The sequence below is a fragment of the Eublepharis macularius genome, chromosome 15 (assembly GCF_028583425.1).
Source record: "Eublepharis macularius isolate TG4126 chromosome 15, MPM_Emac_v1.0, whole genome shotgun sequence".
In the NCBI taxonomy this organism is placed as follows: domain Eukaryota; kingdom Metazoa; phylum Chordata; class Lepidosauria; order Squamata; family Eublepharidae; genus Eublepharis; species Eublepharis macularius.
Genome location: NC_072804.1, coordinates 37,964,804 through 37,992,302, shown reverse-complemented (window position 1 = coordinate 37,992,302; position 27,499 = coordinate 37,964,804). Strand labels below are relative to the sequence as shown.

At 47.1% G+C, this 27,499-nt stretch overlaps 1 protein-coding gene across 7 annotated transcripts in view; it reads right to left on the bottom strand.

The window, feature by feature from the left end:
* The window catches only part of MACF1 (microtubule actin crosslinking factor 1), a 286,862-nt gene that overhangs the window by 94,621 nt on the left and 164,742 nt on the right, over nt 1-27,499 (bottom strand). For 3 of the 7 annotated variants that reach the window (XM_054998843.1, XM_054998846.1, XM_054998844.1), the window contains exons 38-54: nt 26,463-26,678; nt 25,737-25,886; nt 23,963-24,190; nt 20,772-20,921; nt 19,280-19,513; nt 17,688-17,915; nt 15,420-15,956; nt 14,186-14,362; nt 13,463-13,586; nt 12,713-12,921; nt 11,876-12,193; nt 10,765-10,934; nt 8,585-8,741; nt 7,800-7,917; nt 5,376-5,438; nt 3,380-3,621; nt 898-1,027 (exon numbers count right to left, since the gene is read on the bottom strand). In XM_054998843.1, coding sequence (XP_054854818.1) covers nt 898-1,027; nt 3,380-3,621; nt 5,376-5,438; nt 7,800-7,917; nt 8,585-8,741; nt 10,765-10,934; nt 11,876-12,193; nt 12,713-12,921; nt 13,463-13,586; nt 14,186-14,362; nt 15,420-15,956; nt 17,688-17,915; nt 19,280-19,513; nt 20,772-20,921; nt 23,963-24,190; nt 25,737-25,886; nt 26,463-26,678 — 3,451 coding nt within the window. The remainder of the gene's footprint in view (nt 1-897; nt 1,028-3,379; nt 3,622-5,375; nt 5,439-7,799; nt 7,918-8,584; nt 8,742-10,764; nt 10,935-11,875; nt 12,194-12,712; nt 12,922-13,462; nt 13,587-14,185; nt 14,363-15,419; nt 15,957-17,687; nt 17,916-19,279; nt 19,514-20,771; nt 20,922-23,962; nt 24,191-25,736; nt 25,887-26,462; nt 26,679-27,499) is intronic. The other 4 variants (XM_054998847.1, XM_054998848.1, XM_054998845.1 and 1 more) reach the window with 3 other exon arrangements.

Here is a 27,499-nt window from a genome sequence, read left to right as displayed (position 1 = left end):
CATTGGCATTTTATGCTCTTTAGCTGTACAGGCACTAAATTAAAAATTCACCCACCTGTCACTCTAGAGATTTAGCTTCCAAAACGGTGTGGGGGCTGAAACCTGAAGAACATCAATGCTCAATTGCATCTCCTACCAGTAGGGTTCCCAAGTGTCTGCTGGTGGCAGGCAAACTCCCAGGGGTTTACTTTCTTGCCCACCAACCCACCAATGATTGGCAGGAGGTGGCAAGCCCCCTGGAGATTGCCACTGGCAGGCACCCTAGGAACATGCACGGTGCACACGCTCTGGGGAGGTGCAACAATGTCACTTCCGGGGGTGACATTGCGCCGGCCATGCAAATGCTCCTGCGTTTCATTTGGGGTCGATTTTGGCCCCAAACAGGCCAAACTGGCCTCCTGCAGAGCGCAGGAGTGCTTGCACATCCAGCGTGATGGCATCTCCCCCCCCCGAAGTGATGTCATTGGGCATGTGCCAGGAGCACAAGGCACTACACGCTGCTGGTACGAGGTAAGTGCCAGGTCCCCTCACCTCCCACCAGGAGGGTAGAGGGACCTAGCAACCAACCCTACCTACCAGGACAGGGAAGGATACAAGACTAAGAAAGGCAAAACAGCAGGCTCATACTATTTTGGCTTCTTTCATTCATTCCTGCAGTGCTTGCACAGGAGAACATGCTGGTGGGCTGTGTCCCAGTGGACCCTTTCATTTCCTAGGCCTGCTTCCCACGCTTTCCCTTATCCTACAGTTCGAGCAGCACACATAAAGGTCCCACCCACTCCATTAGCTGAACTTCAGCTAAATGGAACTCTGCTTTGCTGTTGACTTTAGAACTGGGGCTGAATCTTGATTTGTCCTAGATGATTTCTGGAAGCCAGAGGTCACAGGGTAACATACTTAGGTCTTCCTGCATCCTTTTCCAGGTTCCAGCTTCTGGGGATTCGGGATATTTCTCCAGGAGTCCAGAGAGAGATTCTTTTGCCTTCTGAACTTTCTCAGAATTCTGCTCCAACTCAGCCAGAAATGCCTAGTGGGAGGGAGGGGAATGTACAAAGGACAGGAATATTAGACAGGTTTGCAGATTTTATTCTATTTTATTATTTGCTTCTAGCAACAAAGGAACAGGAAGGCCAGCCCCCAAAACAACAGGAAATCACTGGGGGTGGGCAGGAGCTGTCAATCCAGGTGTTTGAGGCTGGGAACTTATCATCAGAGTCAGAGATCTACACAGTAACAGAACATTAGCAACACCGATTTACTATCACAGGTGCAAAAGAAGGGCAGGGAGTGCATGCATGCAAGTTCTTGCAAGACTCAGATGACATCGATATCTCCAGGACTCACCATAAAAGGAGCAAGAAGAAGAACTCTATGAGCTCTCCTTGAACTCAACACCCAATTCACCTCTCCAGCCTGTACAGCTTCGTGGCTCAGATGGCCACTCTCACAGCACATTGCTGGGCCATGACATCTGGGCACACTTGTGAGAATGACCACTTTCCAGAAGAAGTGGAGTTTTCAGAGAGAGAGAGAGACTCAGGGCCACGACCCCTCTTTCCCCAGAGATATTTTCACACTCATGGCCAAGGAGATCTGGGCGGTGGGATTGTAGACTATGAAGCCACAAAAGAGGGGCAGAGTGGAAGAACTGCTGCCTAACAATGTCACCAAGGCCCACCAAGCAGCTTCCATGACAATCTGCTGGCTAGCAATGCCTTTTTAAGCTGTACTCAGGGGCTGGGATTCCTTGCCCTTGTCCCTTCCAAGCTAGGGTTGCCGACCTTTCAGATGGAGGCTGGAGGTCTCCTGAAATTACCACTGACCACCAGACAACAGATCAGTTCCCCTGGACAAAATGGCTCCTTTGGAGGGTGGACTCAATGGCATCCCATCCCTGCTGAGGCTCCACCCCCACATCGCCAATAATTTCCCAAACTGGAGATGGCAACCCTATTCCAAGCACAGACTGCCCTGGTGCCCAGCTTGGTGGGGGACTCTCTCCTACCGAGGAGGAGGCAGGCTCGATATGCCGCCAAATAGTATGTGCTGCAGCCTTCTCCACTATTAGGGGAGAGGCAGTGACGACATGGGGGTTTGGTTGTGGAGCAAGCAATTGGCTTGCCTCATAGGGGTCCTCCTGCTCTGCTCCCACTCATAGGCAACACTGCTTGCCCCACAGGCAGGGGACAAGAACCTAAGTGGTCAAACCACAGCCAGGAGAATAAAGTTAATCACGATCCCAAAAACAACTCTAATGCTGACTTTGTAACATGATTGATCTAACAGAGTGACTAGATGCATTCATAGATATCATAAAGTGCTCAATAGTTCAGGAGACAATTCCCAATACATTAATACAATAATTATTACAATAAGTAGCACTCATAAATAGATAGTAATGGCCGCAGTCATTTAAACATGAACCCAGCTCAAATACACCATTAACAGTAAGAGAGTCCTTCTCATTCTTTGGGAGAAGAAGCTCCGGGGAAGATATTCAAATGAAAGCTAAGTATATAGACAGCAATGCTGTATTGACTTTTTCTGTTTTTCTATTTTTCTCTTTCAGGTGGAGCTGTAGACTTCAGGGACGGTGAGAATCCACGCCCGCCTAGCCCACAGGAGAGGGAGACAAATACAGAAGCCAAATGGTTTGCTGCAGGGCAAGTCCCCCCCCCCCCCCGCAGCAGTTGCCCAAAGCCAGGCTTCTTCCCACCCAGCCCACTCTAAGGTAGGGGCACGGAGAGGAAGAGAGTAGAATTGTTGCCTGAAAGGGTTTAGCTAGCCCCAAACTGCCAACTCCTTGGCTATGGGCCTCACCAAGACTTTGCTTCCTTCAGCGGAAGAGAAGCCCCTTACTCCCTTGGCATGTCTTCATAACTAGGCCCTATCTGTGGGCCCAGCAGCTGACGCCTGCCCCACCCCAGAACCAGCGAATTTATAATCACAGCCAGGGCTTTTTTTTCAGGGGAAACGCAGAGGAACAGAGTTCTGGAACCTCTTGAAAATGGTCACGTGGCTGGTGGCCCCGCCCCCTGATCTCCAGACAGAGGGGAGTTGAGATTGCCCTCTGCGCTGCTGCGCGGAGGGCAATCTAAACTCCCCTCTGTCTGGAGATCAGGGGGCGGGGCCACCAGCCACGTGACCATTTTCTCTGAGGGCAACCCACTGAGTTCTGCCACCTCTTTCCCCAGAAAAAAAGCCCTGATCACAGTTTTGATCACAACTACCAGCCTCATCAGCCCGAAGGATCGTATGCCATGGGCCGAATTTGTACTAAGCGTTCATGTGGTAGTCTCCACAAGAAGCCTCTTTTCTTCTTGCAATCCACCTAGATAAGGAGGCAGAATATGAGAGCACAGATAAAAGAGCCACGTACTTTGTTATGCTCCGCCTGAGCTCTCATCGTCTCCGACTTTGTGGGTGAGGTGGACGCTTCAAGGGCCGAGAAGGCCTGCTCCTTTGACCCCAGCCACTTCAGCACCGAGTTCGCCTCCTCTTGGGCATCCCTCATCTTCGCCAACATGGCCGACAGCTCTTCTTGGCACTCTCGTAAAGTGGCGCCAACCCCTTCGTAGAGCTGGTTCACATCAGACACGTCACACTGGATTTCTGTCAAATCTAAACCAAAAGAGAAAGGGAACGTGAGCCGGGGACAGTGCTTAGTCACACCCCTGAAGCTGGGGCAAAGGTACAAGTCTAAAGATGCGTTTACATCAACAAAGACAAAACATGGTCTGAGGAGGCCATTCTGGCTCATTCTGCAGGGTGTGCCTCGTTCTCATATGGCTCTCACGTATGCTTTATATACAAAGGCAAGCTCCCTGCTTGCAAGGGGCAGCCAACGAAGACAGGGGAGGCGGTTTCAAGCAATTCATCCACTGGACCCCTGAATAAGATTCCTTGGAGAGCAGTGCTTGGAGAAAGTGGCTTGAAGTTCAATTAATTCAATTAACTCAGGGGCAGAGCTTGTGAGAGACCATTAGCAGGCGCCTGCAACTTTCAACTTACTCATCATACTCAGGGAAGGGTGGTTTTGTTGTTGTTTTTCCTGAAATCCTCAATATTTGCTTTGTCCGCCGCCATCTTTGACTAAGAAGCAGTGGACAGACTTCAGTAACTTGGGGTGTGTTATTTGGTCTTTCATTGAATTAGGACAGAAAAAGCTTTCCAAAGTTCATCTGTGGGCAGATATCTTCCTTAGACAGAAAATGTGTCTTAGGGGTCGATGGAAGAAGAGCCTGGAAATCGTTTTGGTTCTTCAGCCATACTTAGACTGAGCCATGCAATCCCCCTCCACCTCTGCAAGCATACTGGCTATTTGCCTTGCATGGTGTGGATATCATGAGTTCTACTGAAACTCAAAGTCCAATTTCCATTCAGAAGGAGGCCCACCATTCCTGGACTCAGCCTTGCTTCCCCCCCAGTTAATCTGAAATGGCATCCCAAGATTCTGCAATGCCTTGGTGTACCAAACTGAAGTACTTTATCTAACCCTATTAGACAAATTCCCTCTAAGAAGGCTATATAATGCTGGCCGGGCCTCGGCAGCTATTTTCAAGGGCAGGCAGATGAAAGTTGCTCATGCCAACTGCAAGTGGATTTGTAGGAGTGGGGGAGTTTCTGAGCACCGTTTATTTTATGGTTCTGCCATGAAAGACGTTTGTGAAAAATCCATCTCCTCTGTTAAGAGGGAAGGCCTGGGGGTCAGCATCACAGAAGTCTGTCTGTCTCATGTTAAGAGCTCAAGGCAGCACTTTTTATTTCTCCCTTTTATACTTGCAAAAAACTTTTTAAAAGCCCATGCTGTGAGGCTTCGCCAAGGTGATGTAACTTTTCATCAATTACAGCCAATTTCGAATTTCAGTTATTCTAAGGGTTATCATTATTGATGTATTGTCGAAGGCTTTCACGGCTGGAGAACAATGGTTGTTGTGGATTTTCCGGGCTGTACAGCTGTGGTCTTGGCATTGTAGTTCCTGGCGTTTCGCCAGCAGCTGTGACTGGCATCTTCAGAGGTGTAGCACCAAAAGACAGAGGTCTCTCAGTGCCAGTCACAGCTGCTGGCGAAACATCAGGAACTACAATGTCAAGACCACGGCTATACAGCCCGGAAAATCCACAACAACCATCGTTATCATTGTTATATAATGATATATAACTATATATCGTTATTGTTAAGGATGATTCCAACTGATTTTTACCTCTTCAGATTCTTGAGCTTCGTGTTACATAACTTTAATAATTATTTTTGTGTCATTACAGATCACGTTACTGCTACTCCTACTTCCCTGTTCTTTTGAGAGACCTGAATAGCACAACCACCAAGAGACCCATTTACACAAACACATACACGATAGGCTTGGCTCTCTCACCTTTGCAGGTGTGATATCCATTTACACTGCCTACAGAACTTCCTGCGGTGGGCACCACAGAACCTGAGTGAAACAGACACGGAGAGGCAGACAGAACGACAGAGACAAACATGTTAGCAATACAGACAGTCAATAACACACGCATGCCGCGTCCATTGCAACCAGACTACCGCCCCGGAGGGTAAAGTTAGAGTAACTGCGAATATGAACTATTCACACCTCTGCTGCCTGGAAAGATCACAGCTCTTTGCCTCAGGACAGAGGGCTGGCTTTTCAGATGTCTTCCTCATACAGAGGAGCCTGGAAAAAGCCTCTGCGCTGTGTCACCTTCACACCACCAAGCAGAAAGCACAGAACCCAAAGGACATCAGGAGTTCTTCCAGTTCAGGAGAACAGCTTCCCGTCACAGCACCTACTGCCACCAGGAACTGGGACAATGGTACAGAAACTCTGTATCCCAGGCAGGAAAATCACACAAGGAATTCTGCCACCCATTGCAGAAGCAGAGTGGAGGTGGAACATGGCAGCGGAGGCAGTTCCGCATAGACTCTGTATGATCAAGGCCACATGCAGACAGGCGAGTTGGCCTTGGCAACAATGTGTCGCAACCTTCCCTGGAACAACCCTCGTTTGTGGTGACATCCTCATCTCAGCTGTTAGTCTGAGGCCCCCTTCACATTACCTAGGCAACAAGGTAGATATCAAAGAGGCGATAACCCTGCAACCCAGCTTGCAAGAAGCAGTAACTCTGCAACTGGCCAACTATGTAGAAGCAGCATTTTGCTGGCTACCCCGTGTTGCTACGGTAACGCATAAATTGGGTCAGAATCAAGCTGGGAATGATGGGTTTGATTGAAAGAGCAAACCACAATCACGAACAAAGCACAAGACAACACAACATTCCATGACAGGCACTGTTTTGGTCTCCTAAGCTCCATTCCCAAGTTACAATATATATATGGTTTCCAGACTGTAGCTATACTTGTACATTCCTGGCTCAGTGGATTGTGTAAGGGTCAAGGTCATGTGATGGAGCTGCCTTTTCACTAAAGTAAAAATTTGTTCCCATTGTCTGCAGGTGGATGATGAATGGAGTGATATCCAAAGCCTGTCCAGTAAGAGACGGCCACCTCTTACAGCAGAACTTCTGAAATATTTCTCCCCCTAAATTAATTAAACTTGTCACATACAAAAAGAGAAACTCAGAAATAAGGTTTTTTTTCTGTAGCAAGGCCACAGAAGAATTCTTTGCTAAAATCCTCATCAGAGGTTTGGTTTGGACAGGAACCTCAGTCTTAAGACAGCATCAAGAACCCCAGAGAGGCTTCTCATATTTCAGAACTGCCCAGGCCAATCCCCGAAGCATTCTTGTTTATTTTCCTCTTGTATTGCAGCTGCAAAAACTGTGCAATGGGTCTCTCCCCCTTCTCTCTCCATAATCCATCTCCACAATCCAATTCCCTCCGGGGGAGGGAACTCAACAGCTGCTGGGATGTCACCGTCCCCAAAAGAGGTTTAAAGAAAGGAAATGAAAACTAAACTTCCCCCACTGAAATTCCCAAGAGGGTTTTAAATTGCCAGTAAGGCTTCTTCTTCAGCGACTGCAACAGCAGGCCTTCAGAGGTCTCAGTGCCCTAACTGCAAAGGGGTGACCACAACAGTCAGTCCCAGAAAATACAAACAGTGGCCTCATTGCACCTTAAAAACTAACAAGGTTTTCTTCTAGTACAAGGTTTTGCGGATTAGAGCTACAGGAACAAATCTGAAAGCCCCTGGGAGGTGTGAGCTGGTGGTAGAGAAGATGGAGGTTCATCCCATTTTGTATGGCTTTAAGCTATCTAATGTGCTGAAATTCATTTTAGAATAATGTATATGAGGTATCAAACACCTCTAATATGTAGGCAGATGTTCAGCATTTTGGATATCTGTTGGAAAAAGCAAAGCAGTGTCTGCTCCAGGCAGCAAGAAAAACAGCCAGTGGATTTCACATACACGAAGCTGCCTTAGACAGTCAGACCTTCAATTCCTCAAAGCCATAGTGTCCCACTCCGATTGGCAGCAGCTATTCAGGCTCTTATGAGATTGCCAAGGGAAGAGGCTGCCATGGAAAGAAATTCCCTGAAATGTTCCTAACTGGACTTGGGATAGTCTACCACCAAAAGTTGCTGCTCCTCTCCAGGGATCCTTTAAATCTTCATGAAAACAAAACAGGAAAACAAAACTGGACATGACTGCTTCCCACCCACAAGTTTCTGCCCATGATATGGCAAAGCTTTGGTGATCTCCCTCCCCTCCCAAATCCAAGCTGCTGTGGCTTACCTAAGTTCTATCTCATGAGCAACTGAAACCAGAATAATTTGTAAAGAAGAGAAGGAACAGCTTTACTGAGCAGTACTAAAGCAGCTTTGAAAGGGTGCTTCTCACCTGTTTTGGATTGGGCGTCAGGAGCTGTAATCTCAATTATCAAGTTCTCTAAGGCCGTCCCTCTGGAGCTGATATCCTTCACAAGACCTCCCTTTTCCGTCCATTCGTCCAAGAGGCACTAACAATAAAATACAGCCAGATGTCAAGACTGGGTGTAGGCAAGGCTGTACTGCAGAAGCATGCAACTGGGCCCTGGGCACAGAATTTAACATCTGGAGAACTTCAACGTTAATTAAAATAGGAATGCAAGTTTCTAGCCCATAAGGATATGAAGTAGGCCTGCATGCCAGTGAAATCTCTGAAGCCCACTTGAATGGAGCTGCACATGGACTAACAGGATTTATGAAGTTGGTGGAGGAGTGCACTGCACATCTTTTCTCCTTCCCCCAAAGGATATCAAAAGCAGCATATATTCCATAAATTAAGCACACAGATAAAATATATTTAAAGGCCTTATAATTTGCACAGGTCTCAGAATTCATTTTTCCTTGGTGCAGATTGGCAATTTTTTTTTCCACTGCAGAAGACACAACAGGCTGGGCTACAAGGTGCCTGCAAAGAACAAATGTGTCCCCCTAAGGGCAGTGGACGCTGCGCTTGGGAAGAAGCCAAACACCCTTCTCTGCCCAGAGTTTCCAGATCTCATTACAGTTGGTCACAGTGAAGCTCAGCCTCCCGGGCCACACGCTTTGGACCTTCTTCCCAAGATGGGGTGCCCTCTGCCACCTGACAGGACATTCCCAGCATCCTCACATGCAGAGTTCCTGACCTCACACTTGACCCACCTCAACTTGCTGCTGCCGCTTCTCCAACTCATGGGTGCCCAAAGAGGTTTCAGTGGCTGGGATGTTCCTTTCCGTTTCTTTCAGCCACTTCCGGATGGATCCAACCCACTTCCGGAACTCATCCAACTGTTCCTGGCAGGATGAGGCGCCTTTCTCTCTGAGGCGGGGACAGAAAGAAGTAGTTGGTCATGTCAACTCATGACTGTTTATTCCCCCTTAGGAGGCATGGATGGGGAAGTCGAAATGTCCCTGGAGCAGCCCCTCCAGAGCTATGCACAGCTACCGGGGCTTGGCTTTGTTTGTTCCCAGAAGCCCTTCAGGGCAATGGTCCACTGGGAAATTTCCCTATAAGTTAAATGGCCAATCTGCCCTGAGTCCCTTTTTTATGTTTGCTTTTCTCTCCAATATATCGTCTTGGGATACCAAAGGTAGAATCCAGATATTCTGACAAGAACACTTTTTGCTCCATAGCCAAGTGTTGACCTTCCTTCTATTTACAGGTCCCATTAGACAAGGTTGGGCTAGCATGTTCATCTGAGTAGTTCTTCTTGGCAGCCAAATCAAAACTGTCGAGATGAAAGAAGCAGACTGGGCAGAGGAGGAAGACTTCTTCTATTGACTTGGTTTTTCCATTGCGCTCTGCTAGCATACATTCTGCCAGGTGAGGAGTTCTGTGTCATTCAAAAGTCTGCACCCATGATGGATGACTCTATCCAGGACCACCTAATTAAGACTCTCACTTCACAGCCATGAATCCCCAAGCAACTATACTCTCAGCCTTGCTCTCAGTCTACCTAGCAGGAATGCCATGAGGATCACTGATACACTGGTTGTTAAAGGCTTCAACACTTGAAACCTTCACTAAGCAGTGCCACTATAATTTTTGCAAAGTTGGCCCCCTTGTCTGGAGCCAGTTTGTTCATGGCAGCGCATTCCAGGTAGAGAAGAGAAGGCACCTTCCTGGTACCCGGGATTTGATTCCAGCTTGTTCTTTGACAATAAGACTCCAGCACAGCTATTCTCCCAACTCCCCCCAAAACACACACAAACACGGGGTGAGCGGAAAAAACTTCTGAATCAGCTCCTTTGTGAAGCAGGTCATGGCCAAGTACCAGCAATCACCTTCCCTAGAAGGACGACTTGGCTGTAGCCACCCTCCTGTCTTTCCACACCTACTAATCATGTTGAGAAAACACCCCGAGAGGAGACAGACTTTTCCAACCCCTTTTTCTCATCTCCAAAATGTCAGTTTTAGGTGACTTCATTCTCCTTCTCTCTTGAAGGGGCACGGAGGGAGCGGGGTGGAGTTTTAAACTCACTAGCGATTGCAGAGCAAGGAAAAGAACTTGGCACAGCCAAGAAAAAGTGTCACTTCATCTTGAAAACATCACGGTCAGTCTTCAATTGGCAGACCCTTCTGTATATTCCAAGTAGACAGCCAGTATTCATAGTGGTTAGAGCATCACAATAGGATCTGGGCAACCCAGGTTTGATTTCCTGCTTTGCCATGGAAGCTCAGTGGGTGGCCTGGGATCAGTTACTCTCTCTCAGCTTACCTTACATCACAGCACTAGAAGTGCTTTGAGTACGTATCTTAACACTCTACAACAATATTAACATTGTGCCTCCCTTGATGGGAAACTTATTGGTCCTGCTCCTCCTATGAACTACTCCCAGAGCAAGCCATAATGCTTGATATTCTAAACAAGACCCAACGGGCAATTAGAAGTGCCAACAAGGAGTGTGGGAGGTGGCAAAGAGGGAGCCACACGCAGCCACTGAGCAACTATAAGGCACATTCCTTCTTAGGTTGCTGGTTCATTGCTGCCTGTGAAAAACATACGCACACACATACATACATACACACAAACACACACTTTTTTTGTCTTTCTGGCCAAACAGGTTTGCAGGTTTTTGACACAATAAAAAAACTCATTTACCAGAGGAGAAAAGGGAATGGGTGCAAATGCTACAAAGAGTAATGATCCTTCTTTCAAAGTCAGCTCAGCAAAAAGGTCACCTGTGTCAAGAGTTGTGCAGTACAAAACATTGGAGACCATGAGGTTATTCTGCTTAGTACGACTAAGCCCCCTAACATTCTATAGCTGGAGCTCCGTTGTGCCTAGTGCCCATTGCTGCCCCTTTCCTGAGTTCACAGGGCTCCTTGTGCCACATCATACCTCTCCTTCGCCACTTTCTGAAGCTGCAGGAAATCTCTCCGCAAACTGCGCACCTTCTCCTGGTGCTGGGGAGAGCCTGCTACCGCAAACCCACAAGAGCTCAGCTCCGCAGTCACACGTTCCAATGTCTCCAGGTTTTCATGGTGCTGCATCATCTCGGAATTCAGTTCCTGGAAGAAGAATATGAAAAAAGCCGGGAGGAAAAAATAAGCTTTGGAATTAAGAGTACAATTCAGCACGTGTCTCTGGGAACACAGCCACATTCTCCACAGTGGGCTACGAGGCAACATGGCCCATGCCAGCCATGTGGGCGGATGGTGGACGGCGGCAGATGCCTCATCACCCATTCCATACAGCTGGAGTCTGGCACTGGAACTGCTGAACCAGTGCTCCCATTCCTATGGTGCCTTATAGCCCAGGAGGCTGGCTCTGACCATTTCTCTGCACAGTAAACTTTTTTGGCAACAGCTCGATATGAGATCTCCCTGCACCACAGTCTCCAAACATTTTAAAAACAGGTTCTAAAATGGCTCCACGTCCCCATGGTGGACTTGGGGATGTGGTATCGTCTTAAATGAAGACCAGTACCTGGCAGTCACATGGCAAAGAGCTGCCGCTCTAACCTGAAAAGAGGGGGGAAAGCAGTTAAGGCCCATAGAGTTGTTGCAGGGATCTACTTGTAATGATAAACATCATTAAAAGTTTGCAAAAGCAAACTGTTCTCTCAGTAAAAAGCCATCTAGCCTAGTTGTCGTGGCTTTTCACAGATGACAGTCAACCGGATACTTCCGTTCACTGTTTTTATTAAAGTGCAAATGGATTACTTTGTTAGGCTGTGCTTTAGTACGTTTCCCCTGTCTGTTGGCCAGTTTATGTTTGTAAAATTCAGAAAGGCAGAATTGTGCATGACTAATGAAATAGCCTTGCATTAGCTGTGCCCTCTGGCTGCTGACAGCCCCTTTCTGAGGTCCTAGCAAAAGCCTCACTCTCCCCGTTAACAGAAACCCTCATACCTGGAGATGCCAGAGCCTGAATAGGAGACCTTAGATGTGCAAGCCACAGGCTCTGCTGACTCCTCCCTGAGATTCTTCATTGTTCAGTGGCTTCCTACCTGCATCTGTTGGGAGAAGTGAGCGATATCGTGATCCGGCTGGTTTCCTGAGGCCAGCAGGCGGCTCCTGCTCTCCATGAACTGCCGTAGATTCTCCGAGAGCTGCTCGTACTGCTCCACCTTGGGGAGGAGATCCTTCAGTGCATCCTCTTTCTCCTGTTGCTGCCGCCGCAGGCTGTCAAAGTGTTCTGTCACCTCCGCCAGCTTGGCCTGCAGAGCTGCTGCCGTGCTGCTGTCGGATGTTGCTGCAAACCGGGCCAGCATCTCCTGTGTGGCTTCCAGACTGCTTCTTTGCCTGGCGATGTCCTGCTTCAGCTTCTGTTAATGCAGAGACAGGCACGTGAAAGACAGCCTCATTGGCACAAACCGGATCACGAGGCCCTTGCCTCAAATGAAAAGCAGTGTGTAAAAACACTGGGACATGGCGCCAGAATGGAGTATTACATGGGCATGGAGGTGCCACGTAGCATTCAGACTCATTCAAATATAGGAATTTAGATGCCAGGTAGGAAAATATTTCATTGGAATCAGCATTGCTCCAACTTTACATTAGATTACATATTCTTTGCCTCCAAGAACAGCCAGCATGGTGTGGTGGTTAAAGTGTTGGATTAGGATCTCGAAGACCCGGGTTCAAATCCCTGCTCTGCCATCTCTGAACATCTGAAAGTCCTTTATAAATGCTAATGCACCAAAAGCAGTTTCCAGGATTCAACCACATTTAAAGTGGAATTTGGATTAAGCTAAAATCTTCAGAGTGCTGAAATTCCTCCTAAACCCCCCGCCCCAAATTTGGGAAGAAGCCCCAGGGCAGCAAAACAAAGCAAAATGGCTCACCATGTTTGTGGCAAGGGACTCCTGGATGGAGGAGGAGGAGAAAGAAGCCACGTCGTTCCTTTGGAGGCTCCTTTCGATATCTGACATGGACTGAAGGAGGGTCTCCAGCCCCTCTTGGACGCTCTGAGACTGGGCAATGGACTTTTGCAACAGATCTGAGCGTTCGGCCATCCGGCAGGAAAGACTCTGGAAACGACTCACGATAGAATCTGAGGAAGCCAAGCGAGATCCCGTGAATGTTGAACTGAGGAGCAGGTGGGGAGTTTAAAAGCAGGCCAAGGATCTCCAATCCAACAGGGTGGCAGAAAGTGCTGTCAAGTTGCAGCTGACTTCTGGCACGCCTGTAGCGTTTTCAAGGCAAGAGCCGAACAGAGGTGGTTTGCCAATGCTTGCCTCTGTGTAGTGACCCCCGGTTTGGGCTTCCTTGGTGATCTCCCACCCAAGTCCTAACCAGGTCTGACCCTGCTTAGCTTCCGAGATCTGATAAGATCAGGCAAGCCTGGCCATCTGGGTCAGGGCCCAACCCAACATATCAGATGTTATATGGAATTCGCCCTGTAAAAGCCATTCACCAAATTCAAGAACTGTTTCTGGGTGGCCCAGAAATGCCACGCCTTGGATCACGAAGGAAAATGTGGTGTCTGAGGCAGAAAACCCAGAAAGCACAGCCCACCTTCCCTTGAATGACTATCATGCATAATCCCGTGGAATGTTTCTCAGGCAGTCCTCAGCAATGCTTTCTATCATTACCAGCAGTTTCTTTAACGACTTCGTGGTCAGGCGTGGGAGCTTCTTGTATCTCCAAGAGAGAACGCGCTGCCTTCTCAAGCTGCTTCACGGGCACCTGGTGCTCTGCAAGGTCTTCCTGGAGGCACTATTGCAATCAACGACAAAGTAAGAGCAGAGCAGGAGTAAATATTTACCAAAAAGTTGGTGGTTAAGTTCTAAAAACAGGCATGGGTGGGGAGAACATGCCCGGCTATGTTTACTTGGTGTTGAGAATAATACATTCTGCACATGTCTAGAGGCATTCATCTGAACTGAGGGACCATTGCCAAACCTCCATCTTTAATGAAGCTTACCCGGGCAGGGGTTCCAAACCCTAAACTTAATGTTGAGAGTTGCATTTGTATATGCTCCCAAGTGGTTTTTTTTTCTTTTTAAACAGCTGGCGTACAGGTTGGAACTACAGAGTTAAGTGGGGAATAGAGGGAGTTAAGACCCTGCCAATGCCGTTCTCTCAATCTGAAATGCCTGCAAAGAATTGCCATTTGCCCCCCTGGGGCAAGCATACAGTTCTTGGGTGTTCCAGTAAACCCCAAAACAACAGGCTTATTATCTCCAGGTGGTAAAAAGGTAGAGCTGCTTCTCCTGAAGTTTGCTTTTTTCTATGCCTGCTGAACAAAAACAGCACCCTTCCCCGCAAACACCCGAACCCAAGGCAAAGCCAGAAGTGCTCGACTACTTCCTTACTTTGGCACTAGCTAGTTGCTTCTGCAGAACTGCCGGATCAGAGGAAATGGACTCTGAAAGAAGGCTCGACACGGCCTCTTCACTCTCTCGCAGCCACGTCCGGAGAGATTCTGATACATCCTGAAATTGCTTAGAGCGATCCAGCAGCCTGTTCAGATGGGAACCCAGCGCAGTGCACTACAAGAAGGTAGAGGAGGTGGGGGTGGTGAGGGACAGAGAAAAGGCATGAAGGTGTTGCAGGCACTGTGAGGTCCAGGTGCCAGTTCAACAGCAAAGTTAATGTTCTGCATCCCCAAAAGTCAATCTCCAGCTCTTTTAAGATCTCAAACAGGCAATCTTACTTTATAAATTTAAGATATACATATGAAGCTTCCTTATACTGAATCTGACCATTAGTCCCTCAAAGTCAAGATTGTCGGTACAGACTGGTTGCAGCTCTCCAGAGATCACATTAGTGAACCACAAGGATTCTAACTTTAAGTGTTGCCTTACACCCTATCTGTTGCTTTGAGTATGTTCTCCTATGAACTACCTGTTGCATTAAGTATGATCCTACTAGGTAGTTCTATGTTGTCTAATGTCAGCCCTAGAACTGCTTATGCTCTGTTTCAGCATTTCTTCAACTCTGTATTGGATGTTTGCTAATGTTATGTCTTTGTAAACTTGCATTTATAAACCCTACGGCACTGTTTATTGAAATGTCCTTGATACTGACTTTACTAATCTCATACTATGTAATCTGCTTTGAGTGTCAGTGAGAAAGGCAAACTATGAATGACATAAATAAACAAAAATAAATAAAAGCGGACCATGGAAGACTGAAGTCTGCCTACATCCCACTCTATGAAGGCAGTTCCTTTATTCTAGCCTGACGAGAATGACCCTTGCCTACTGGGTTAAGATATCCCATAAAGAATTCAGAAGATCATCTAATACAGATACCATGGGATAATGCCACGATGAACTCCTGATGCAAAACATCAGCCAACAAAACTACTCAAAGGGAGAGATGCACGCATGCCATAGCTAAGAGGGTAGCCTTGGTTGGCTGTGGAGAGCATAAGCTGTTAGCAACTCTACCTTCTCCTACACTGTAACCACCAAAGTTATGTAAACTAGAGATGTTGGCACCCACACCAAAGCAAAAGACATGACTATACAGCAGCACCATGCTGGGGTTTGGTGACGGTTGCTATGCAGCACATGGGCCTGGCCTCGCATGCTTTCTGGGTACCTTGGAGTGCAGAGTGCTGTATCTCTTGGTGGCATCGTCCAACTTGTTCTTAACAAGTTTTCCAGTGGCTAAAACTTCTGGCCCCGGAGGCCCACTGGCCGTAGCCACCGCCGTCTTCTCTGCATCCAGCACTTTCTGCCCTGACATGGTAACAAAGCGCAGATCCCCCTTGTGAGAGATCACATCTTCTGAGAAGCCGCTCTGCCAGCGAAGCATTGACGGAAGGCTCTCAAGGCTCCCATCCCCCCTACACATCTTCTCCAGCTCTTGCTCTGCCTGTTCCAGCCAGGCCTCAAACTCCACACTGTCCCGCAGAAATTTCTGCAGCTCGTCCTGGAGTGCCTGCGCTTGCTTCAGCTGTGTCTCTGACTGCGACAAGGCTGCAGTGTACTGGCTCCTCAGCTCCCCCAGCCTCCCCTGGAGCCTCTGCTTCTCCTCTGGTGTCAGATTTTGCCCTTGCTTGTCCAGGAAGGCTTGGGCTGACTGAGTGGCCAGAATAACATCTTGCTGCTGAGAAAGGAGTTGTTGGTGGCGGACCTGAAAAAAACCAAGATGCACATCCAAGTTAATTTCAGCACCTGCTCAGTTATAGAACCCAGACTCTTCTTGAACCAGCTTTGAGAGAGAAATGCCCTCCTTATCTGCTGGAACCTCCATTTGGTGAGAAGCAGCCAACACAAACTTCATTTCACTCACTGAAATTCAGAAGTTCTTCACATATATATAGCACTTAATCCCTACACTCCTTGACGTGTCCCTCTGTTTAAGACAGGGGGTCTAACTGTTGCCATTAACAGTCCACCCTACTGCAACTGGCCCGCATGATACCTTGTGCATACCTCATGCAGAAGGATCAAGTCCTGCACCACACAATAAAGAATACAAACTCATTATGATCTCAGGAAACTCCCCTTTCATCGGTGTTGAACAGGAAGCTGCCTTACACGGAACCCGACCTTTGGTCCATCAGAACTGTCTCTTCAAAGTGGGTCTCCAGGGTCTTGGGCCCAGGTCCTTCACATCACTTACTGGTCCCTCTAACTGGAGATGCTGGGGATCTGAGCCAAAGTCCCTCTCAACAGTCTTGACTGTTTTGAATTAGCATATCACACACACACCCCACAACACAAACACTTTTTGACGGGTCAAGCTGCCACTGCCACTTGCGTCTACTTCATTGAAATCCAATGAAGACCATCCCTCTTTGTAGTATGGGTAGAAGTAGTAACTAGAAATGTTGCTCATATTGTCTTAGAACCATCACTGGCATTGACATCTGCCCACCTTCCTTGTTTTTTGTACCTCTGTCGATGCTTAGAAATAAACTATATTACATTTTGGACATAAAACACTCACTACTAAATCTCATTCTATTGGCCAGGTGAGTTTGGAACACTATGGAGGGCCTATGCCTGTCAGAGAGTGGGCAGGGCCAATGAACCCTTTTGGGATAAAATGAATCCTCCCTGGAGGACTGCTGATCATCAATAACAGTTCAGAACCTAGAGGATTAATCCTCTGGTGGTGGCAGTTGCATTAATGTAAAGTACTTGGGTAGCAACATCATGCGCCTCTCCATCCCATCAGCCATCCTAAGAATAGGTAACGCCCTTTGCAACTTTTGCAATTTCTGATCGGCTTCATCTAATCAGCTGGAAACTCTAGTTAAGCTTCCTGTGTTTTCTATAAGTTTTTTCTAACCCTCAGTCTTTTCACTTTCCTTAAAGGATTCCTCAGGTCCTGACAGCTTTCAAGACACTCTTCAGATAGGCTACATATCAATGTGCCTGCCTCTGTCCAGGCCATTTCTGCAGGCAGCTGAGGGACCTTTAAGTTCCATGAAGCTGCCTTATATTGAATCGGAACATGGGTCCATTAAGGTCAGCATTGTCTACTCAGACTGGCAGTGGCTCTCCAGGGTCTCTGGTAGAGGTTTTCACACAATCTGCTGCCTCGTCCTTTTAAACTGGAGATGTCAGGAATTGAACCCGGGACCTTCTGCATGGCAAGCAGGGGCTCTTCCACAAAGCCACAGGCCCTCCTCAGTTCGGCAAGCTAATGTTAGTCAAATAAGTCAAAGATTTGACTTATCACAAGTTACGTTCTTAGGAGCGTAAAATCTTCATTTACCTACAAGCTTTGGTAATGACCACAGACTGAGAAGCCAAGGCTGGAAGGAAATGATTTGGTGCTAAGACATCCCAAAAAGGTCTGCTGGGACTTGAATCCAGTTCTTGAGCGTTACCCACAAAGATCACACCAACCCACCTTCAAGCTCTCATAGTGCTCACTGAGATCCTCTTCAGCTCTGCCTGCCTTCATCCACTGGCCATCGAGAACATCCGGGAATCTTTCTTCTCTATGCCCACCATTTGCTTGCCCTACAGAGTGCAATTTATGTTCCCTGAGTGTCTGGGGCTGCTCCAGTGATGCCATCCAATGCAATAGGGAATCAATCTTGCTCTGGTTTTCTTCCAGATCTTTGGCTGCTCTATCCTGGAATCAAAAGTTTGAGTTAGAGCATTTAAAGGATGCAGAAGGATCACCATGCACAAATTAATCAGAAATGGCTCTTGTTTAAATATCTCAGAAATGGACAGGATCCTTGCAGGAGCATGCATCTGTGGAACAAGATGTCTTCCACTGCTGGAGCAGGAAGAGGACAAAGACCAGTTGATGGAACTCATCTCATCCAACAGGGAGGATTTAAGAAGCCATCATGACAGACAAGTTCAGGAGGGGAACATGCAGTGTTTGATGGCCATTATCACTGCAGGCTGAGTCTTGGACCTCTTCACTTCATTAAAGTTAGCCCCAAGCAGTTGCTGGGAGACTCTTTGGCTGTACAGGCCCTACTTCACATCTTCCTGTTGTGCAAACTGCCTCCACATGAACACAGCAGGTTGGATCAACTTTCCCACACCCCCTGGGGTTGTGGGCTATTGGGGCTGGCCATTGTATGGTGTGGGAGGGAGTTGACGACTCCACAGAGCTGTGTGAGTGGACAACACAGCAGACACACACTCAAAAGCATTCCAAGTCCCCTTTGGGAATGTAGTGCTTTTTGGAACCAGGTATAGTCGCAAAAAGGTGAGTATAGCTGGAATGAGCTGCAGAGAAAGTCTAACTGGTACCAAAGAACTGCTGGGGGCAGCGGGGGGGGGGGGGCTTTTGTTAATGCAGAAAAACAAAGTGGAGCTTGGAATCTATATCTGAGGAAGAGGAGACCATGTGTTCTTCCTGATCATTTGATTCCCTGGCTAAGTTTGGTGTAGTGGTTAAGAGCGCAGGACTCTTATCTGGAGAACCATGTTTGATTTCCCACTCCTCCACTTGAAGCCAGCTGGGTGACCTTGGATCAGTCTCAGCTCTCTCAGAGCTCTCTCAGCCCCACCCACCTCACAGGGTGTCTATTTGTGGGGATAATAATGACACTGACTTTGTCAACTGTTCTAAGTGGGCGTTAAGTTATCCTGAAGAGCGATATATAAATCGAATGTTGTTGTTATTATTATTACTAAAAGGGTTCTGCCCAGAGGATTCTGCCTGCTGTGACATCCCACCACCACCTCCTCCTCCTGACTGGCTATGTTATGGTGGTGCAGTGAATAAGGACGTGGTCTCTGGCCCCAGAGTTCCAGGGTCGAGCCCACAGCAACTGATTATAAATCGGCGTCCGGCGCCACCTGCTGGACACACCCTCTAGCCTCTCACAAAAGTTTATCTACTGCTAACTGAAAACCAGCTAGGTCTGCAGCTCCCAAAGTTGTACCAGCCCTTGTGATGAACTTCCGCCTGCAGCTTCCGCACAGAAATAGAGACCTGCCATCCCGTTCCACAATGGCCCCTTAAAATGTCACCTTCTCTGTTTGCTGTTGCACCACAGTCTTCACAGCTTCCTCCAACTCCTTCTGGGCCGCCTCTGTTCTCTCCTGCAGGGACTGGTACCTCTCCTTAGCCTCCCGGAGCCTGTCTTGTAGGGATACCAGCTCCCTTGGATCCAGTTTGATCCTGTTCTCTTCCAAGAACTCCTCTGTTGTTTTCAAGACACTTGCAAAGGATGCTGCCCGGCTGTGCATGCTCCTCTGCAGGTCCTAGGGGTATCAATGAAGAACAGCAATGCTCTTTCAGAAAGTTCTTCCACTTGGCTTATTTAAATTACCTTTAAATATGTTTAGCTCCTGCCTGTTGCTGTAAGTAGGATCCTACTATGTTACTTTGGCATCTTTTAATGCATCATATTAACAACTTACGCTTTGCTTCAGTTCTGTTCTCAGATTTCTGACTGGCTCCAAATTTCTACTATACAAATACTACTGCATAGTTTAGTGGATGTTCCAATCCTGTTGACTGTACTTATTTACTCTGTAATCCCACCTTGAGTCTGAGTGAGAAAGGCAGGCCATGAACAACGTAAATAAAAATAAATAAAATGTATAGCCGTCCCCATGCCAATGTCTACCAGGGAGTAATGGCAAGTTAAAAATGCCACTAAAATCTCATTTTAAAACAATGAAATCCAAATGGATAACTACTATGGCTGCTCAGCATTTTTTTTAAAAGTTGATTATCAGTCATGCATGTGCCTTTATGAAATATTGGGAACAGTGTGAGAACTTACACACTGTGGAAGTTATTTCCACGCTGTGGAAGTTATTTCCTTTTTCATTCCCTCCGACAGCAGAAGTTGTTCCCCATTGGTTAAAACCATGCTCTCAGCAACCAATTAGCAAATGCTCCCAATTAAAAGCAGGCCAATCCTACAATATGTAGATATTACATCCGTCAGCTTAACTGCAAACCACCCATGAAGTGAAAGAATATCTTGCAATTTCTCTGAAGGACACCAGTGTAGGACACTCAATGAATACAACTATCTATGTGCCCTTGTGGTCCAAGGCTGTCTGACACACAACCTTGTTCAAAGAGCATTTGCAGTCAGTCCAAAAGAATGCCAGCAGGGCATGAAGGAAGCATTGGCTGTTAGATGCCTGAGGGCTTTATGGGCCCAAACCAACCCAGTGAGTGTGGCCACAACACAGCAGAAATACAGTGCAGACTAGAGATGGGCGCAAATCAGGAAAATGGCAGATCCGGCCTAAAAATCATCACAGATTGTCACAGTTCATCAGAAATGCCCTCTGACGAACCACCAGTTCGCAAACAAAAAAACGGCCCAGTTCGTGACAAACTTTGGTTCATATTTCGGTTCATTCCATCTCTAATGCAGACACTAGAGCATGGGGAAAGCATGCCCCTGGCATCCCAGTCTGTCACAAACAGCTCTGCTGCCTTCCCACCAAGGGAAGCTCTGTGTGCAGCAGCCCAGCCCACCCCAAACCGAATGCTTACTTTAACATCACTCTGTCTCTGCTGCAGCATGGGGAGGTCCCCTTCTGAGGCTGCTTCCTGCGGACCCCTCAAGCTGGCCTCAGCCTGACTCATCCAGGTGCACAACTCTTCCAACTTCTGGCTGCGTATTGCTTGCTGCTCCTGCAATGTCTGAAGTTTTTTAAAGGTGGGATTGGGGTGGGGTGGGGGAGAAAGGAACTTTTTAAATGCCATTGTTTGAAGCACTACAGCCACAACTGCTAAGGCAATTTTTTTACAAAGCAGAAAACACTTCAGCAGAAGCCAAAAGGCCAAAAGACACCTTCTCTCCTCCTCTCTCTGCCCCCTGCCCCTGCCTGCCTTTGCCCCAGTCAGAAATCTGGGCCCATGACAGACCGAAGCAAGTGCCAGTCTTTGAAACAGAGGTAATTTACCATCTTGCATTTTCTTTTGCCTAAATTTCTTGTAAGCAGCCCTCTCAGCAGGGGCTGGTCTAATGTTGCTGTAACAGCTATTACCCCATGGTTGAAGGATTAGCAGAACAGAGTGTGATAAGAAAATGGCTATGCTGAAATGCATAATTCATGTATATGTTGCAAAAAGGGCCCATGAACAGGAGGAGACTGGAATCTGGTTGTCTACTCCTGCAAAATCAGAGTCCACTTTGCATTCCAAGTCTGCATTTTTCATACACATTTCTCCACCAAGAGCAAATGTTACATCAGGACTGAATCCAAATACAAATCCTTGCCCTAGAAGGAAAGCATTCCAGCCCAAGCTACCAAAACAAGCAAAGCAAATGACCCAATTTTTGCTTCGGACTTGAGAACAAAAGGGAATAGTGAGCCACGCAGAACAGCTACAATCCAGGAAGGGGACACAAAGAGACTGGGAGAGAGAGTGTGTTTTGGACTATGCATTAAACAGAGTCCTAGCTTGTCCTCTTGGTGTACAAAAACAGAGCATCACTGGAACTACTGAGCATGATGTGTGACCCTGGGCCATCCTCCTTTTGACCAGTGTGCAATTTCTCTTTCCCCTGGCGCCTCGAGATCAAATCATACAAACTTTGTGCCAAACAAGAAACATTGTTTTTCTCTGACAGTCCTTAAGCCAAACAACAGAAGCAGTCTGGGGGGGAACAGGGGGGTTGGAGAGAGCACTCCCTAGGAAGCACTCTTCAGCGGTATAGTGAGATCTTCTTGCACACTGAATCTGAAAAGGCAAAGCAAACTGGTTAATACACACACACAAAAAGGAAGCAGCATGGTCACACATTACAGAACGGTAACTGTTAATCAAAACATGACTTGGCATTAATAAGTATCTGGAAGAGAGAGAGAGAGAGAGAGAGAGAGAGAGAGAGAGAGAGAGAGAGAGAGAGAGAGAGGAGCACGCAGGCAATTAAGTTGGCTGGAAGAACAAGATGGCTGAGCAACCAGAGAGGAAGAATGTGCACCCTCCCCTCCCCATCAACATCTTTATTTAAAGGGGGATGCTCTCCAGGTGCTTAAAAATAGACACCTTGGGGACCAGCAGATGGCTGCTCCTTATCCCAAGCTGGCCCCCATGGGATACTTCCTGTTCCCTTCCCCAGTTGCCAAAGTAAAAAAAGGAACTGAGGGACTGAAGAGGAGCTACCAAAGGGCTTGCCAGCAAACCACACATGTATGGGAGGGTGGGCTCCCATACAGCGCTCCGAGAAAGTCAAATTTCTCAACACAGTACAGTTTCTACACTTGCTAGGATTCCCCAAATCTACTCAAACCCCAAGGAATGTTGGGCTTGCAGGACAGCAAACAGGCTACAGCACTTCAGTCCCTTTACACTGACACCCTAAATCCACTGTCAAGAAGTGGCTCGCAGTCCCCAAGACACGGGGGTACAGAACACACTGTTTTCTGAAGAGCCAAAAGGGTCTCATCGTCTAACTTCCAAGTGGGATAGACAGCAAGACATTAGTCTTAAAATTTTGGACAACCCAAAAGATCATCTCACACATTGGACACTACATTAGAAGTGACAGGGTCAGATGATACTGATTTGTCAGCTTGCTTGTGATACTTTTCAGTTTATATAGTTCGGAGGATGCAGACAGGATCTTGGGAGTTTTGAGGCCTACCATCAGCTTGTAGGATACTTGCCCTCCGTAGCTAATTAAATCTGCAGTGGAAGGGGGGAACTTGACTGGGTCCGAGAGATAGTTAACGTCTCCTTGAGAGAGAGGGCGTTGCTTCAGCTTTGAAACAGGTTGTGGTGCATCCACTTTTTAAAAAGCCTTCCTTGGACCCAGGAGCTCTTAATAACCATCGACTAATCTCAAACATACCATTCTTGAGCAAGGTGACTAAAAGGGTGGTGGCTGGAAAACTTCAAGCATTCCTGGATGAGATAAATTGTTTAGATGCTTTCCAATCTGGTTTTAGGCCTGGTTATGGGAGTGAAAGCCCCAGTCACCTCCAGTACCTGTGCCCCTGTCACCCCCCATCACCTGTGCCGGGAGATGGACAGAGGGAGTGTGATTCTTGTCAATTCTCCTGGACTTTGTTACTTTTCATCATGGTACTCTACCTTTCCAGGCTGAGACTAGGAGACTGGGAGGCACCATTTTGCAGTGGTTTTGTTCCCATCTGGAGGGTGTTTATTTTGTAAACAAATACATAAATAAATATTATGGAGTGGCAAACCTGAGTTTCTAAGACTAATGGGGATCCCTGATGAATGCACCTACTTGAATGTCACACTTTTCACCTGTGCACCTGGAAGTCATCACCGTGGAAAAGACTGAAGACCTGACTATCATCTGAACCCAGCTGTGCCTGCTTCCATTTTTCTTCCATGACTTGCCCAGTCCCATCCTTACCAGGGCAGTACTCCAGCCATCCTCAGAAGTGGGAACTGGGCAATTAAATCCTATCATGTTTGGCAAAAGTCACATTGGAAGAAACCGGTTGAAATGAAATTTCTTTTTAGAAAGTTCACCTTTTCTGGAGTACTTTCTTTTAAAAAAAACGACACCCCCCCCCCCGCCCCCCGAAAAATAAAGAGTGGAAGGACAGCCAAAAACTCTTGTGTGAAGTCATGACTTAATTGTAACGGGATAAACACTGAAAATTGTGCAAAGATGGTGCAGGCTTTGTTAAAGAGGAATACACACACACCACGCTCCCTGTTAAATGACACATTAGATGGTGCTGCGCCACCACTGTCACCTGATCTGTCTGTTCCACTTGCTGGAGACAGACCTGCAGGACTTCTGCCCGGGCAGCCACTCGTTCTGAAAGGTCCCGGAAAGACCCTTGCAATTCATTCAGCAGCCTCAACAGCTTCCTGCTTTGCTCTGGTGTCAAGTCTTGAGCATGCTCAGAAATGAAGAACTGGATGTCAATGGCAGCTGCATCGAGCTGAGCTTTGGTGTCCGCAAGAGGCTTTTTCAGCTCCTGAGAGCAAAACAAAGGGAAAAAAATAAACCAGCGATGCCTGCATTGGCTGCCATAAACTATACAAAAGCGAGAGCATTCCAATGTGCTCCTCAAAATACTCTGGGCTTTTGACCAGAGCTATAATCTGTTACCAATAATCCAGTCGTGCTTTCTCAAAACTCTATTCTTTTGTCACCTGCATGTCCATGAGGTTTGGAAAACCCCAGTTGCTGGGGCAACCATGCAGGATACTACTTCCTGCTCATCTTGAGGACTTCAACAAAAGAACATGAATGGAACATAAAGCTTTCAGAAGGTGAGCTAGAAGAAGGGGAAGAGAACCATTTGGAGTCAGTTTGCAGGCTAAATTCAGAGGTAGTGTAGCACTAAGACTGGGCCACAATATCTTGGGATTGAACCCAATTCAGGGCATGCTGCCTGCTGGAGGCGTTACTACTTTGCTTCCATTATGCTCTGCTTGTAAAATTGCATATATTCCAAAGATACTAGAAACCTCCAGTGTTCAATCATCCAAAGTCCCCCTAGAACTCCTTACTTGCAAGCTGAAAGGAATTCTTTGTTGAGGTTTCCGCTTTCCAAAATATATTAGGTCGTACTTTAAGTTCTGCCTTCCTGGCCCAGAACCTAAGTGGCAGTGGTGAACTGCAGCCCAGCTAGCATCACCAAAAACAGACCTCCAGACAAATAACAAGAAATATATCGAAGAAAACAGTAACCTAAGCTGACAGCACTTGGCATAAACTTATCATGGTATGCTATACACAGTTGCAGTGTCTGCAGCAGAAAATGGTATTTAGAAGATTAGAAAAACAGGTAGATGGGATGGCCTGTCAATCGCTACTAGATATCACCTCTCTGTTTCTGAGACACTCCACTACAGAGAGCCATACAAGATGCATGGGAACGGGACGGGGAGCAAGGGACTTGAATGAAAGTAGAATCTCACCAAAAGGCTGGGAGGGAGAAAGAAAACAGGGAAGATGAGGGTTGAGTTGGAGAAGGATATAAGCAAAGAGAATAGAAATAAAGAAATGATAGAGAGAAAGGGAAAAGGTTGAAGGAGAAAGGGGAAAACTTTCCTTTCACTGGCTGGCCCCTTTGCTCACCAAAATGTCCAGAAATGCAGCACTTGAAGCTTAGATGCTGGCAACTGTCAAACTACCATCATTTTGATGCTGGCTCTCAGTCTATCAACATCTAACCACCCCAACTCTGTTCAACCCCTCCAAGGCAATCCCTTCCATTGACAGCTATAATTAGAAAGCTGAGCAGAGCACTAGAACATCTTATAAAGATGTGCACATTTTGCCAATGTCAGGTAGCTGGTGGGTATCACATACACCATTAAAATTAAATGAGCAGTTACAGAAGACCAGAAGTGACCGTTCCCAAGAGCCAAAGCACAGAGATTAAAGCCCCCTGCCAAACAGAGACACCCACAAAAGATTCAAGGAAACAGGAAGGATTAAACAAACTCTCCCTCTGCACAGGAGGAGTTGTATCCCCACCAGTCAGGCTCAGCATCCGGGGTTGCTATGACTACCTTGTAGCCCTGAAGGCTGGAGTTCAAGCTGTTGGCACCAGTTGCAATGTGAGATTCAAGATGGCTGAGCGAGTGGGTAGTGTCAGACACCCAGCTGAGCAGCTTCTGCAGTCTGCTCCGGAGCTCTTCACACTGTGTTAAAACTTTGGTCTCAAAACAAAAGCAGAAACGATAATTAAAACCAGAACACAGAAGAAAGGGTTAGCCAAATGTTTTAAAATGTGGACGAAAGGTTAGCCAAAGATGTCGGCCATTTTAGATAGCAGATACAGACTAAAACCAGGCCTATTTTTGAAGCAAAACCACAATTCCCTCCACCTCCCCCCAGCCCAGGTTTCTGTGAGCAACTTCTCTTTTTATATAGCTTTAATGAAGTTTAAAAAAATTAGTCACAAAATTTGGGGGTGGGGGGAATGCTAGACACAAACAGATGGTGGAGAATGTGCAATTATTATTATTATTTTGCCTCATGGACAGCAAAAAATAGGGGGAAATCAAACTCTTCCACCCTTCAAACATCCACAAAACTCAGGTACACACATTACAGGCAAAGCAAAACTGGCTACTATTCAGCCTTCTTGGAGAGAAGGGCATACAGTTAGGAAGCATTCTATATTTCACAAGCCATTTGTGTTCTAGAGAACAGGAACCCCCTTTGAAGAATTCTGGTGTCCCTAGGTTTAGAAAACACAAAACTTGAGGACTAAAGTATAAGAAAGATGGTACCTTTTCTGATTCTGCTGCAGTGCGAAGGTTTAGCAGCCAAGAGGCCGAGACCTCACTGACAGAGCCAAAAAACTTCTGAAGGTTCTTGGCATCTTTCTCCAAAGCTCTCAACAGTTGCGCAGGGACCTCTAGGGGAGGATTGGACACAATCCCTTTCGCTGCTTCCAGCTCCTGATTCACTGGAGCTGACAGGCTCTTCAGCTCTGTGTCCAAGGCCTAAAAGGGCAAGACGACTCCATTCAGCCAAAATAAAAGCAAAAAGGCCGCCAAGGCTGGAACAAGCTAGATCTTAAAACTCCCTCAGTCTGCCCTTGAAGTTCCTCAATCCTGGCTAGGCCCTACTGATTCTGTCCAAACAGTAGACTCTACGGCTTTCATGCTTGTGTCACTGGCCAAGCATGAAGACAGACCTGGTGCCAAATGGCCAAATCAAGCAAGAATCAAAATGCCATATTGTGATCCAGTGGCTGGCTCTGCTAAAGGGGAATGCTGGGACTTGTGGTCCCAGCCTCACCTTGGCCATTAACTTCCTGCACAAGTCTGGGCAAGCCACATACTTTTGGCCTAACAATACAATAGAAATAACATCATGGAAATAGCCTGAGGACACATAACACATGCTAGTATGAGAAAAGCAGGAGTGCAAGGATCATTCTTAGCACGAAGAGTTACAGTGGGGCTATTTTCTCATCCTGTTGGGCCACACAAATCATCAACATACTAGGTTATCTCCTATATTATTCCCATTTTATAGTATGGAAACTGAGGCAAAGACTGCACCACCAAATACAGTAACAGTGCCCTTTTAAGACTATAGAAGTCTGAATGAAGCAGAATTCATTCTATGACAGAAGTAGGGTTGCCAGGTTCCTTGAGTCCCCCAGCAGGGAATTGGGAGCCTGGCACTCACCCTCTGCAGTCTTTGTTGTGTCTCCTTGTGTGCATGTGTGATGATGTCACTTCCAGGAAGTGACGTTATCACATGGGTCAAAGGGCAGCCTGGCGTGCACTCCCGCACTCGCCAAAGAACTGAATCC